This window comes from Gallus gallus, chromosome 4 (assembly GCF_016699485.2).
Source record: "Gallus gallus isolate bGalGal1 chromosome 4, bGalGal1.mat.broiler.GRCg7b, whole genome shotgun sequence".
In the NCBI taxonomy this organism is placed as follows: domain Eukaryota; kingdom Metazoa; phylum Chordata; class Aves; order Galliformes; family Phasianidae; genus Gallus; species Gallus gallus.
Window position 1 is genome coordinate 18,221,452 of NC_052535.1, and position 15,589 is coordinate 18,237,040.

Consider the following 15,589-nt stretch of genomic DNA (forward strand, 5'->3'; position numbering starts at 1 on the left):
TTCTGAGAGTGACAACTGGCAATGTCAAAGTCATGGAATATTAAAGAGAAGAGACTAAATTGGGCATTTGATTTTTGACTACTTAGCAATGTTGATGTTTACTCTAAAACATGGTAGCTTCAGGAATATGGAATTACAGAAGTACATTTCTGAGATTTTTACATGGAATTTTTTTTTATTTTTTTCCACCTGTGCTACTGGGAGAAAGCACCTTCCTAGCTCTTAAGAAAGGACATACTGTGGGGAGACTGTTCTCCACACGTTTGTTCACTCATACATAGTTTTAGAAAAATAATCTAGTCTAGTATTAAATGTGGAGGCTGGTGGCTCTGCCTGCGGCAGGGGGGTTGAAGCTTGATGATCCTTGAGGTCCCTTCCAACCCAAGTCATTCTATGATTCTATGATTCTATGATATTGCAAGCTCTCAGGTTAATCTACATACTAGCCAAGTACAGTGTTGGATTATAGAGCAACTGGTAATTTCCTATTTCAGATGATGCAGTTTGCCTCTGAGTGGGAACATGATGATGTTAAACACAGCACACAGTATGGCAGGGGTTCTATCTGAAGAAGAAATGCCGAATGCCTTCTGCTTTTATTTATCTTGTATGTGCTGCTCATTCATTTTTCAAAACGTATTTGTTGATGTATCATGAGCATGCCCAGCGGCAGAAGACAAAGAAAGGCAAAATCAAAGTGACACTGAGTAACTCTACACATCAAGCTTTGATGCAAAAGCATATTGTTTGAAAATATTTGGTGTGCAGCAGGTCTGTCAATTAGAGCTAATTATATTTCTCTGATCAGGAAGAATGCAATCTTGTTTTAGGCAGGTTTCTTTGAAATGTACGACTTTTATATAACTTCATTATAGGAAAATACTTCTTCCAAATTACTTTTTTTGCTGGGCTGCTTAGCTATTGACTCAAATTGTCCACATTGAGTAGTTCTCTCTGCTTTGATAATTAACTTTTGATCATTACTGAATTTAGCAGTTCTTGTCAGATGTGTTCATAGCCATCCTCCTCAACTATTTCAGTGTTCATCGCCTTTAATCTTTGAACAAAATGATCTCATTGAGCCCCCATCAACTTTGCTACCCAGTTAATAATTCCTGTTTCTCATCTTTACGACTGAGCTTAATTTGTTTTAGACTTGATGCAAGCTTTTGATTAATAATTTAAGACATTTCAAAGACATATATATTACAAGAGTTATTTTCTATCTTAGATTTCTAGGCCTTTATAAGTAAGAAACTGGTTCTAACTCCACATTATTTCCTAAACTTAATGTATTAAAAGTACTATCTAGAAATAGAGTAGGTAGGATGTCCCTAAATCATGATAAATGTACACTGAGAAGGAGAAGATGCTGCAAAAAAGTGGCCTGAAATTGGACTGGCATAATGTAACATTCAATAGGTGTTAAGAGAATTGCATCATGGGACTTGTTAATTTTGAGCTTGAAAATGTGCATTAAAATAATTTAGGATGATTAGAAAATGGAAGCCAGAATGAACAAGACAATCATTTCACTGTAATTCATAATTTCCTTCTTTTTTTTCTTCTTTTCTTTCTTTTTTTTTCTACAATTATGGCTTTTCCATTATTGTACCTCTGCTCTTTAAGACCTTATTTCAACAGTTGACTGTAGTAGTGAATAAGAAAAAAAGATGCTGAAGAACACATAAAAAGCAGTAAGATACAGATGATCATTCATTGGAGAGACTTCGCCTGGAGATGTTCTTCTATGACTTTTATGACTGTGAAAGACTTCTACTTCATATTTCTACTTTATATGCTGCATTACTCTTGATTTTGGCATGAGTTGTTCAAGAATCATTTGCACTGTGCTTTATTTGTAGTGTGAACATACCCACAAACTTATTTCATTAACAGATATTTAACTATGACACAGAAGAGCTAACACAGGAACAACTCCTGGCTGCACAAGGTTGTGCACAAGGGTCACAGAAGGAGAAAAATGATACTTTTTCTTCATGACTTCACCAGACTGACTTTTGAAAAGAAAGAACCAGAAAAAGTACTCCAGTCAGTACACGTTTCCTACATCACAAAGGCCTGAGGAGAATAGAGTCACAAGAGGCCAGCTCAAAAATATCAATGTAAAATAACTGGAACTGTTGAAGGTAAATTAGATTTTCAGCAAAGTTTTAAAGGGGAAATGTCTGCTCTCCAAAGAAAAATAACATTTTCCATTGCAGAATTGAAAATCTAGTATTTGAAGTATTTGATTTTAAGGGAGTGAAGTTTGATAATGTCTGTATTTTTTAAGAATCCCTCCTCGTACTCTTGATTCAGAAGCACTGATAGCCACCTAAGAAGGCAATTGCTGAGCCTTGAAGAGTCTCTTGGCCTGAGACAGATGGCACTTCAGGCCACTGAATCATGATGGCAGAAGGAGACAGGCCTCCTTGCTTTATTTTTTTTCCAGAGCTGCTGCAAATATAATTTGCGTTCACCTCCTAGTTTCTAACCAGTTCTGTATTCGCAGATGAATAGCTAAGCAACTCAACACAAATTTATATTCCACCATGCTGTTCTTCTGTCCTGTGGGTAAAGAAGAGACACCTCATGGACTCAGCTCAACAATCCAATAAAAATAAAGACACTCTCCAAATTTGTTGATTTGTAGCAGACTGTAGATTATCACTTGTCTTGGAAGTTATACTTTGCACTTTTATTTATATAGAATACTTCATCTATGATACACAGCAGAGGCTGGGTAAAATAAAAAAGTTTAAGTGAGCAAGTCTAAAACAGTCTGTCTCTGAGTTAGGAGTTAACTGCATCTGCGATGTAAGTGAACTGCTTTTAATTGAGCAACACTGTAGATATATTCAGGCTTCTGTCAGTATTTTTCCCAAAATCCGTTTACATCATGCCAGTGGTGGAAACCAAACTAAGTGTGTAATTAAAAATGTGACCAATTCCCATCTTTGACAGACAATTCCATGTTAAGAAAAGCCTGGACTTAAGAATCATTGTATCTTGATGGTAGAAGCTTGAAATAGTATTTACATTTCCAAAAAATTTTTTGAAGGAACTTGCTAATTGTACAAATTTTGTCTCTTTCATCAAAAAACAAAAACAAAACAAAACAAAACAAAAAAAAAAAACAAAAAAAAAGAAAGAAAAAGAAAAAGAAAAAAAAAGAGGGACTACAATATGACATTATAAATTCTGTCAAGTCAATTTCTGTAGGACAATATTCTAAAGCATTTTCAAGTTCATTTACAAATGTGAATCAACTCTCAGAATATCTCATGAAATCCAATACATTTAAATGGTCTGACAATACCATTTTGGTCATTGTTTAGTTCTGTGGTAGAGAACAGAACTCCTTACTAAAGAGTGAGTGGCTTGATTTTTCATAAGAATTATTCTACCTGAATCAAGTTGGAAAAATTATAATAAACAGGACTGATTGGAGACTGGGGGTAGTCAACAGAAAAAGGAAGACTTTCTCTTGTTGGAAGAAGGTTGGGTTAGAAATCATTAAGGCAAACTTAACTCCCAAAAGTCCATGGGCCCTGATGGGGGCCCATCGAGCATCCATGAGTGCTACACCACCCTCCATGAACTGTCATGCAGAACAGGAATGGTGCCTGGGGACTGGAAGAAGGCCACTGTCACTTCAGTCTTCAAAAAGGGCAAAAAGGAGGACCCAGGAAACTATAGACCTGTCAGCCTCACCTCCATCACAGGAAAGGTGGTGGAATATCTCATCCTGGAGGCCACCTTTAAGCATGTGGAGTATAAGAAAGGTGATCAGGGGGCAGTTAACATGACTTCACTACAGGGCTTAACCGATCTGATAGTCTTCTGAGACAGAATGACTGAATGAACAGTTGTGGAGAGACAAGTGGATGTCATCTACCCGGATTTCAGCAAGGCTTTCAGTACTGTCTCCCATAACATCCTCATACCTGGGACTGTTCAGCCTAGAGGAGACTGAGAAGGGATCTTATTAATATGTACAAATATCTTAAGGAAGGGCATAAATGGGATGAGCCAGGCTGTTTTCTGTGGTGCCTGGCAACAGGACAAGAGGCCATGAGCTCAAACTCAAATACAGGAAGTTCTATCTGCATATGAGAAAAATTTCTCAGTATTCCTCAGTTGTCCAGATGTAACAGAGTATAATTATTTGTATCTATCTCTGTCTCCGAGACTTATCTGAATAAGTGGTGATGTTTTGAAGTCTTGTAATGAAGTATACTTCTGCTGTGCAATGTCTAATTGCTACTTTTGCAGCTTTTATGTGGGTTATAACTTTCTTTGCCAAAATGGAGAGGAGGTTAGGCAAATGCCTCTGAAACAGCCCCTCCTACCTCAGTTCCCTTACAGTTTATGCCCTTAGATTCTTTACAGTGGCAAAGTTCTTTAACTCATTCCTCTAGGATTCCAATCTATCCTTAGTTTTGTCCCTTAATAAATTTTGTCCCTCTTAATAAATGAAGAGTTTCCTAGATTTGAGAAGCAAAAGGGCTGAGTCAAAGAGTACCAGCACTGGTTGTGCTGGAAAGGTGTGTATTGATGTTGCTATTGTTCATTTGTTCATGCTGTTTGTTTTTTTTCCTATACAGGACCAAAGATTTTAAGGATTTTAATTTATACTGAACATTACATTTACCCTGAATATTAAATCAAATAGGCAATCGAAGTAAACACATATAAAATAACTCTTCTCTACCCTTGATCTGGTTTGCCATATTGGTCAGATGTCTTTGCCAAGTAGCACGGCTCTGAAAATTACGCATAATATATTGCCACGAAAAGTGCTAGTTTGTAAAGCACACATGTACTGTGTGAGAGAAGCTGGCCTAAGCCCTGCACTGTCACACTGTGCTTTGAGCCTGCCTCTACACGTGAGTAGGAGGTCTGTTCTTGGAAGATTCATCCTGATAATACAAAATGAAGTACCTCCAACCTCCATAAACCTTTCAGTAGCAGATGCATACATCGAAAGAAAAATTAGGGTGTTTAGTTCTCATTACCATTCTCCTCCTGGAACTCCTCCAGAGATCAACTTTCAGTTTCTCTTTCCTTATTCTGGCTGACAAGTTAATTACTGGATTTATCATGCCCCTTTCATCACCTACTTCTATGCTTGTACTGGCCAATTATGAGTCCCTCTGTTGAGATATTTGCAGCCCACTAGCCTTAAGTGAACACTAGCATTACATTCTACCAGTGTGAAAAACTCTTAAGAATTCAGGTTTTGAGGTTCACATACATAGTCGCCTGGGCTTTTACATAAAAGCAATGCTGCAGATGGCCAGTATAGAAAAGCCAGACAATTTCTTTACCAAAATGCTTTGCAAAGCATGCATAATAAAAATCACTCTCTCCTTTTGAGGAGAAAAGGAAGATAAATGTTTCCTGTGTGGTTGGATTAGTGAGTGTTAAGCACCCAGACAGCCCACAGATACCACAGACCTCAGATTATTTTTTATAGGACAGTATGGTCAACTCTGGGTTTTCTTTTAACAACAACAATATTGGTGTCAATCAATTATCTCAGCTGTTGCTGCCTTTGCTTGCTGCCAAAACAAGGCTTTTGCATAAGTGGCATATGTATGCCAATGGACCTGGGGAAATGTATTTTTCTCCATGCTAATAATAAAGCCTCATTTATAAAAACGTATGTGCTCAGGCGTGCATGCACACACAGAGTACATGATCCATCCTGAGTACTGAAAGCTGTATCTCCCTCCTCCCTCCCATTCCCAAAAAGCTGTCGGTTCTCCAAAGTATGGGCCTTATGGCTCTGCTCAGGAACAAATGGCCTTTCCACCTCTATTTAATTAGTGAGAGGCACCAGGTCTGTGTCTAAAGCTTCTCCTTGAGTGAATGATTACTAGTGGCACGGCTGACAGTTTGGTTGCTTCGGGCTGGTGGCATGAAAATCTAGACCTATGAAATGCAAATGCTTAAGAGAGTGCTGAGGGGCCTGCTTATTTGTGGGAACGTGAGGAGAGAAATTCTTGCAGCTGTATTTATCCATCTTTTCAACAAAGGCATTTCAGTCTTTGCTAGGGCTGCTTACCTTCCAGTATTTTCCTTTCTTGCATTATTTTCTCTACTGTGGTAGAAAGTTTTTGAGCCATTGAGATGCCAGTGCATACCATGGGAAAGGCAGTTCAGTCGGAGGGATAGGGCTTCTCCAGTTCCTCCAGTGCTGATGCATGCAGCTGTCACCTCAGAGTCAAGGTAAGACCATGACTGCAGTCTGCAGGGGCATCCTTCTTGTTGTTGATCTATAGAACTGTACAGTCTACAGCAACCATTCCTTCTGAGGGCTGTATTAACCCCCGTCCCCAGAGACAGATGACCTCCGCAATAACAACATGTGCAGAAACAGTTACACGAGATTCTTTGAATCTGAGAAAGTGAAAGGCCTTTGATAACACTATACAGTTTAGTGGTGTGCCATGTTCTTTGCTCATAACTACATCAAGTTCACCTCAGATCTCACAGCGGTTACAGAAAGCTTTTGCTGATAATGAACAAACACAATTATAGGAACCTATGTCACCGTTATGTGAGTTAGTACCTTAGACATTAGCCATCAAATCCCTTATTTACAAAGAATGGTCTAAGGAAAACTGGAGAATTCATTTTACATGGTTGATGATACATGGTTTTTTCTACTAGTGTTGTGCAGAAAAAAATAATTTGAGTATCAATTAAAAGGGACTGAGGTAGCAAGAAGAGGTATATCTTCATGAAAGGATTTTTCATAGTTACAGACTGCATTATCCTAATAGCTTCTGTTTTCATTAATGGCTCAGTGAAAACATTTCCTTACAATTAGAAAACATGACTGTAGATCTTAAACACTGGAAAGTGGGCTTTTTATCAAAACACACTGCTGTGGCTACAACAGATGCTGCACCACTCTGGGATTTAGACGAAACCCGGTGACAGATAAACTGTTTATATTGAAGACTCTATCAAAGTTATTTTGCACCTAGTTTCATCCTAATCCATCTGATTTTTCTACAGCTTTGACAAGATGACCTCTCTCACTGTGTATGCAGTACTGATGTCATTACTGAAGAGCTGTTCTTCAGCCTTTCTGCTGATAACACAGTAAATGGAAATGCAGCAAAACCTTGGGCAGTAAACAGCTTGTTCAGGATCCAGCTAAAAGAATGGGATAAATGACCACAAGAAGGGATATCTATTGCTACAATGCAAGTGGTAGCCATATCACTTTAAAACATATTTGAAGACAAAAGCATAGTGCATCTTTGCATGTCATAGATTAAAAAATAAATAAATTGAATATGAGCTTTGAAAGTTCAGTATACATTGTAACAATTCAAAGCTCAGCTGATCACGTTTTTAGATTGAGCTACAAAGTCAAACATTTTGTAGGAAATTACCTAGTAGTAACCTAGCAAATAATAAAAATGTTTGTGTAAAATATGGAAGACACATCAAGGCCATGGACTATGTGTATGTCTTGTATTTGTATTATCACAACAATATCTCTGCAGTTTGTTATCAGACTAGTTCAAATAAGGTGGTAATCATTAAGTGAATAAGAGAAAAAAAAAAAAACACAATAGAAAAGAAAAACATCTCATTTGTTTGCCAAAAATAATATTTACATGAAAACAATGCAGTTAGTATCAAAGTTTCATTTGTTAAAATGCACACAGAAAACTAGCAATGTGCTTTCAATTAAGAATGCATTTCAGGGGTTAACAGGACTATTCCTTAGGCAGAAGAACAAAGAGGAGCTGGTTAAAGAAAACTGAGTACACTACAGCTACTGATAATACTGTATCCAGGCAAAACTCATTTGGATGCCTTTGAGCTCAAAGAGAATTTGAGTTATACGGAGGTGCTTTAAAGAACAAAAACAAATCCATGTTTTATCCAAGCTCTTTTAGCTGAACCAAGCTACTAATTGAAAATAATCACTACTTTTTCTAATTTCCGAGTTAGTTTTTAACAGAGTAATAAAGACATCTAAAAATCACTGTTCTTAGAGAAGAGCATCAATAGCAGCATCTCTGAAATACATTGTCAACTAACGTTTTTACTGTGAACCTGTGTGTCATCTGTGTTGACAATATCTGTTGTGGGCAAACTAAAAATATTGTACAAGAGGACCTTTGCATGCAGTATGAGTGCAGTGTTCCTCTCCATAGAGCTTAAACCCAGGCAACTCTTAAAAGTAACAATACTTCTCAAATAATATATTACATATTTATAACACCTGGTATTATAAATACATGACATAAAAATCCTTTGGGTTGGTCAATATGCATATTAAAAACCATTCAAGTAGGTAAAATCATTGATATCTTAAAACTTTAAAGACAGCAATTTTAATAAAGCTGTCAGTACAATTTTCTTTGTAAAAACATTTGTGACTGATCATGCTGCTTATATTGAAAAAGAAACACAAGGTCCATTTCTTTAGATCTTTTACTAACTGTGAGCACAGTATCAATAACTGCTTCTCAGCTGTAGATGAAAATTGATTCCAGATGTAACCCGTCATTTTCTGTGGGTCTTTAATCCCAAATCACCCACAATGAAAGACATAAGAATCAGCATTTTGTCTAAGAGACAAAACATGTGTCATGTGGCCAGATCTAAAGTGTCTACACTGAAGATACTGTGGGATGTGATTACATGTGTTAGATATAGGTGATAACTGCAGTCTTTCCAAGCGAGACACAAAGAAAGATGACTGGAGGTTCGGTAACTTGTAGCTTCCTTCGTGATCTATAGCTATGATCAATACAGTCCAAAGATTTACAGATCTGAAGTCAGAAGGGACCTTCGAGGATCATCTAATTGGACCTCATGCATGTCACAGCCCAAGAACGTCTACTCCAAGCCCACAGCTGCCAGAGCATGTAGTAATGGAGTCTAAAAAGAGAGGAAAACCACAAAGTTTCCTTGCAATGTGTAGCAGTTTGACACTAGGTAGTTTGGATTTTCAGTCACCACTTTCTTGATGAAGCTTCTTAAGCCTTTTGGGGTGAAATTAGAGAGGATAGCCTCTTTTTTTTTCCTAGCATAACCAAGAAGACCTAACATATTCAAATTAAGAAGGGTTCTCCAGAACAACTTGCATCCTGATTGAAAAGCTGATGTTGAAAAGTGAACAGTGTCTTCAGTAACAAACCCACTAATGCTATCTAAATAGACTAAATATGTTTCACTAGCTTCAAACTATTAGTTCTAATTTTATCCAAAAATCAGTCTCAGCCTCAATTACGTGACTGGTCAGAGTGATCATGGTTTAGGTTTCTCCTCAGCACTGGGGAGAAGAGGAAGGAGGTGTTTAACAACTGAAAAAATACGAGGTCCATGGGCCCCTAAATAAGTGTAATGCAGATCAGAAATATGTGTGCTCATAAACAGGAGTGAAAGAACAGGACATGAGTTTTGTTTATTGCAGACAAGCTTCTAACTGTCTTGCAACAAGACAAATGGACTACTGGTAGTCTTAGAAGACAGGATGATGGATCACTCTCCACATACCATAGACATTCACTGAAAGCTGATATCGAAGTGCATTTATGGATCAGTGCCACTACTGCCCCTTCCATGTAAGTATCAAAGGGTCCCAAGCAATTCTCAAGGACAGATACAAGCCTGGGTCCTAGGACTCCCTACTGACTGCTGTTCTCAAAGAATTTCAGCTTCCTTGAAATACTAGTCAAGAGATTACATTTTTTATATGTTGTATTTTTATAAATAAAAATGAGTAAATGCTAGCTTGTGCTTTACATTGGCTACAAGCAGAAAAACATCAGGAAGATTGCAATGAGAATGATTATTTAGAACATGTTGCATAAACTGTTACAATGATTTTGATTTTTAATCTTTCTATCCCTGTCAGAATGTACACATGTGTACAGGTGAACTACAATAGTCATTTGTATGCAAAATCTCTATGTTAATAGAAACATATTTTTATAAACCCACAGCTGAAAATTCAGCATCTTATAATTTGTATATTGTAATTACCTTGATCTGTCCCTCATGAATGGATGTTTTACATATCTTTTGTGAATAATATTTTGTAGATGAAAAACATTGCCATTACTTTACTGATGTTTATGTGTTCAACCAGTGTGCTAGACCAACCTTTTTTCCACACCCAGTCCCCTTTCATTCCTTTAGAGAGTAATGGCAAAAGCTGCTGAAGTGTGAAGGTACTGCCAGTGTTATGCTTGAGTGATGCAGCAGAGCCATACTACTCAGCTTTGCAAGGCCTTACTCTGGGATGCAGTGTGACAAGAATCTAAAGGACAGACACATACAGTTACATTTCCAGGAAATCTAAAAACCTGTGGAATTCTTTCCCATAATGTTTATCATACTGCTTACATTTTCTATTTGTAATGCACATAAAAGTGATGCATCCACACATTTGTGGGCTACATAGAAAAGGTACATTATTCTTGTTAAGTGCAGGAAACTGAAGAAATATGACTAGCGTGCTTACTGTCTAGACAGTTCATTTATTTTTTACATGATTGGATCCATTCATGTTTTCAATGTCTACATATAGATACCATAATCTGCCTCTTCAGAAGATACTTGGGAGATCTAAGGAGATATTAATCAATGGTTATCAATCAGAGTAACATGAAACTCATACTGCCTAAAGGAAAAAAAACAATAAAAAAAACATTTTCCATGTACTATAAAATTTTGAGAAGAGACATGAATGCTCCTTACTACAGCTCTCTCATTCCCAGCATACACTATCAAACATATTGCTGTAAAGTCTTGTAAAGTTTTGGTTCAGTTTGAGGTTTCCTACAGCTTGGGCACACCTTTACACCTCCACAGAGGTTGTGGCCTCTAACGTGTGAGCAAGGTAACATTGCTTCCCAGCATAACCCTACCTTTGGGTAAAGGACATGCACTGACATGACAGTACAACAGCAGTGCTTTTAGAGCTGCCAATTCTATGTTATGTTGCGGAGACAAAACATGGCCTTCCTGAACAGGACTGACATCAGACATGACATTGAGTGAGTGTAAATTGCGTAAATCTGGAGTAAGTCTGCTGAAATCAACAGAAAATTACTACAGTAAGAAAACAAAAATAAATCCTGCCTGAGAATATTTTACTGTTTCTAAATTTTAGAAATTTCAATGTCACAATGTCAGCCTATGGGAATATTTGGGCAAGCCAACATGCCTGTACAATAGCGTGTTGCATCAATACAGCCTTTTGATTCTTGGCCTTCAGGTGAGAATGCCAGTTGTTCTTGGTGCTAATAGTACCGACTTGTACGAGTAAGGGGTCAAACAACACTGGAAGGTGCATTTTGCCTGATATGACTCTAAAGTGTGGGTGTCCAACCTTTTGGCTGGCCTGGGCTGTGCTGAGTGAAGAGGAATTGTCTTGGGCTGTGTGTAAAATACAATATAGTAAATGTATAGAAATAACAAAACTTCTTTTATTTTTTTATTTTTTGTATTTTTTTACTAAAATATATATATTAAAAGAGAACAATAGAAAGCTAGTGGGATATTTGACCTTGTTTTTGAGAAACTAATGAATATGTTAAATTATTAACTTATAAAACAATGCATGCCCAATACTAATAATTAAATAAGAAAATCTACTTGTTGGCTTAATAGTAAAAAGTGTGTCTCCACAGGCACACTCAATTGTAGGTAGGTTGAAATGTCATTGTTGACAATAACCAAGTTTTACTTGCTATGCGGCACAAATGCATGTCTTGCGTAACACACATGGGTTTTCATTTGATCAAGTGTGTGTGGCAGGCATGAGAGGCAGAGCTGGCACTGCTCTGTGCCCTCTCCTCTACTGTGTTCTGTTGTCTCCTATGCCGTCCACATTCAAGCTATGCATGATCAACTCATGAAACATATTGCTAAAAATCACATAGTAATGCTAGAAGTGTGTGACCTTGTGGGGTCACATTACTGGCTGTCTAGGGCTGCATGCAGCTCGTGGGCCCTGGGTTGGATACATGTGCCCTAAAAGATGGATTAGGGGGGTTGAGGGAGAGCATTCAGGTAGTTTAAATATAAATAAAAAGGAAAGATCCACTTAGATTTAACATTTCCCGCTGAACAAATCATATTAGGCTACTATTGCATTACTTTCCTCGTTACTACAGATGTTTACACATTTCAGTTTATAATAGGGCTGCTCCAAAAGTAATGCCTCCTATTTTATTATGTTGGCCCACAATGTCAGCTAGATGGCAGGATGACAGAAAAGCCTGGACCTTACTGCCAATACTTTGTTATATTTTGTCGCTGTGTGACAGATGGCAGCAGAGGGGTAGTCTGACAGAATGGTGTCTGACATGCAAATACAAACGAAGTAAAGCTGTGACATTGAATTCCTCCATGCAGAAACAAATGGTACCCACTGGCATTCACTGATGCTTGCTGAAAATTTATGGTGATCAAACAGGGCATGTGAGCACAGTGAGAGTATTTCTCACTGCATTTCAGCAGTGGTGATAGTAAGAGTGGGACGCCTCCACTGGTGCAGATGTTTGTGAACACGGCCTGTAAGTTCTTGTTTATCTCTAGCAAAAAATGCTTAGCTAATGGTGGTGACTATGTTGAAAATTAGTGTTTTGTGGCTAAGAATTTGTTCTATCAAACAATGTTATTGTGTTCTTTGTATCTATTGTACTCTCCATGGAAGTAAGTAGGAGGTATAATTTCGAGAGCAACCTACAGATGAATTTAACCCAAAGACTCAGTGTTTTTAATAAGAATGTTGAGAATATGAATTCCACCAGCCTTTTTTCCCAGTATTACTCATTTTTAGAGTGGGAAGAGCAGAGAATTACATCAGACAGTTTTCTGAAAATTTTTCTTCATTAACATTCCAAGACTTTCAGTTTTGATTTAGATCTACACACTGAAGATTTTACCTCTCAAAAATGGGAATTGATGAATTACTTTCTATGGGCCTCCAGTCCTTTTCTCACTTACTGAAACAAAACTTAAAGACTCAAACTCCAGGTGTGCTATCCTACAAATGAATTGTGAAGTGCAAAACAACTCTACAGTCATGATAGTGGTCTGATGTGGTTATTTTACACCCACTTCCACACAGGTCATCAATTTCAGAAATTGAGTGTGAAACAAGTAGAGATTGTTCCACAGTTAAGTTGGTACAGTGGATAGAAACTGAGGCCACATTAGCTATTCCCAGATGACGGCATGCATGTTCTCTTATTCCAAAATTAGCATTCATAGTTTTGGTTTAGTTTAATCTATTTCATAGTTAATTAAGCAAAACATCCAAGATGTATTCCTATTTAAGAAGATGCTTCCTCCCACCTGAGCAGACTTAGAAATGACTGTAAAAGATTCAGAAATGGTCTTATGTGCAGGTAAAATGCTTTTGATGTAAGTACAGTAAATGATCATGCAGACAAATTCAAGTGACCAAAACATAAAATAAAATAAAATAAATCAACCTTTGTCAGATTATGTAGTCAATGCATTGAGATGTATTTTACCTGTTCATTGTCATCTTCATCACTGCTGAGTTTCAGATCATCCTCAAGCATCCTGAAAAATACAACATCCAAGAGACAGAATTACATTCAATGAATTAAAGTTGTATAAAATGGGTTGAACTACTCTTTCAGTTCAACAACAGCAGAATCAGACCTGTGCTAAGGAAACTGATGAATACTCCGTGTATGTATGTTATCAGTTCTGTGAGATGCTAGGTAAGAACAAATGACTTTCAGACTTGTCCATTATGAAGTTTGGCAGTCAGCTCCTCCTTCACATTCTCTTTTATTTGCAGATTGTCTCATAGCAATTAGTCCATAAAAACCGATGTGTATTTCTATGGCAGAAGGGGAAAGGGAAATTCAGTTCTGAGCCTGTAAAAAGCAGACAAAAAGGTGCACCACTGTGTTTCATTCTGGACCTAGGGTATTACTGATCCCACCTCACCTAACTGACAATGCAGAACAGGGAATAGAAAGCGAAAGAGGTAAGTAAAGGTGAATAATGCATACTGTTGTATTAACGTCTCACGTAACTTTTTTTTTTTTAATGCAAAATTTGTATATTTCAAAACACAAAAATGGGGTAAAAAGTCATTATTTGCTGTTGTTTGTCTCTGCAGTTTGTCTCTTCTTTCGTGGTCTGCCTACCTAAAAAGACATGACTAACAGTGACCAAATACTCTTCCCTACAGCTTCTCACACATTCACACTTTTATCAGGTGGCACTTCTCAGAGCCGATATTCCTCTGGGCATACTTCACAGAATCACAGAATTATAGAATGGCTTGGGTTGGAAGGGACCCCAACGATCATCAAGTTCCAACTCCCCCTGTCACAGGCAGGGCCACTGCCCTCCAGATCTGGTACTAGAACAGGTTGCCCAGAGCCCCATCCAACCTGGTCTTGAACACTTCCAGGGACAGAGCATCCACAGACTCTCTGGGCAGCCTGTTCCAGCACTTCACCTCTTTTATTGCAGGATACAAATGGATCAGCATGTCATCCAATCTGCTATGACACCCGCTGACATCGCTGAGCCTCCTTTCCCCCACTCTGATCTGCTTTACTCATTGCAGGAGAACGACAAACTGCAATTTCCACTTCCCTTCTGCTTTGATGGAGACTGAACTCTAGGATTTTTTTATTGCTAGCCTTTAAATAACTGCAGCAATCAATGGATGTTCCCATTATTTTTGTTTTTGTTTGAGGACTACCTGTGGAAGCCTCATAGCATATGGAATTTTAAAGAGGGGACAATAATACCAATGGGAAAATGTAAATTTGAAGCCCTGCCCTTGCTCTTAAAAACAGGAAGTGTGAGGAGATCCTTAAACTGATTTGTAAGTCTTCTGTCTTTAGGTGACCTCTGTTGTGGGGCAGCTTGGTGGTTACAAAGTATCTGGACACATAACTACTAGTCATTAACCTCTTGATAAATGGCAGATGCCTCCCTGTAATATGTGAACCCATAAAATATGACTGTAGAGTGGATAAGGAATCTCTTAGAAGTAAGAATTCTTCAGGAAAAATTAATCTTTAGAGGCCTGGATTTTGGTGAACAGGAACATTTTATGTTGTTTATCTGGCAGACACATTCATTTGTTTCTCCAGTGCCACTACTTGCAGCGCCACGCTCAGCATGCCTCCCTGCCTCCCTCGATCCACAGACCCAGATTGTTATCTGCAAGTCTCATTACACACCAGAAGGACAATACCCCTAGGAAACTGAGACCATCTTCATATAGGGCTATATCATTGTGGCTCTTATCTCTAATTCAAACCTACACTCTAACTTTTAAATCTACATCTCACTTTAATGTGTTAATTATCTACTGCATTAAAACAGCACTGCTAGATGATGTACTTTATTATTATTATTATTATTTTTAATGCAGATCTAACAGGACATAATGCAAAGGATCTTTTCATGAATGAAGCCCGAAGGGTTTGTTTTTATTTTTCTTTCCAGCCATCTTATTTTTTTTTTTCATGTGTTACATGTTAAATTCATTTTTTTACATATTCTAGTAGAAATAAACCAAAAAGAATGAAGG

At 37.7% G+C, this 15,589-nt stretch overlaps 1 protein-coding gene across 1 annotated transcript in view; it reads right to left on the reverse strand.

Moving 5' to 3' along the window:
• AFF2 (AF4/FMR2 family member 2) overlaps window positions 1–15,589 on the reverse strand; it is a 335,698-nt gene that overhangs the window by 88,196 nt on the left and 231,913 nt on the right. The window contains exon 10 of the mRNA XM_046941145.1: window positions 13,533–13,584. Coding sequence (XP_046797101.1) covers window positions 13,533–13,584 — 52 coding nt within the window. The remainder of the gene's footprint in view (window positions 1–13,532; window positions 13,585–15,589) is intronic.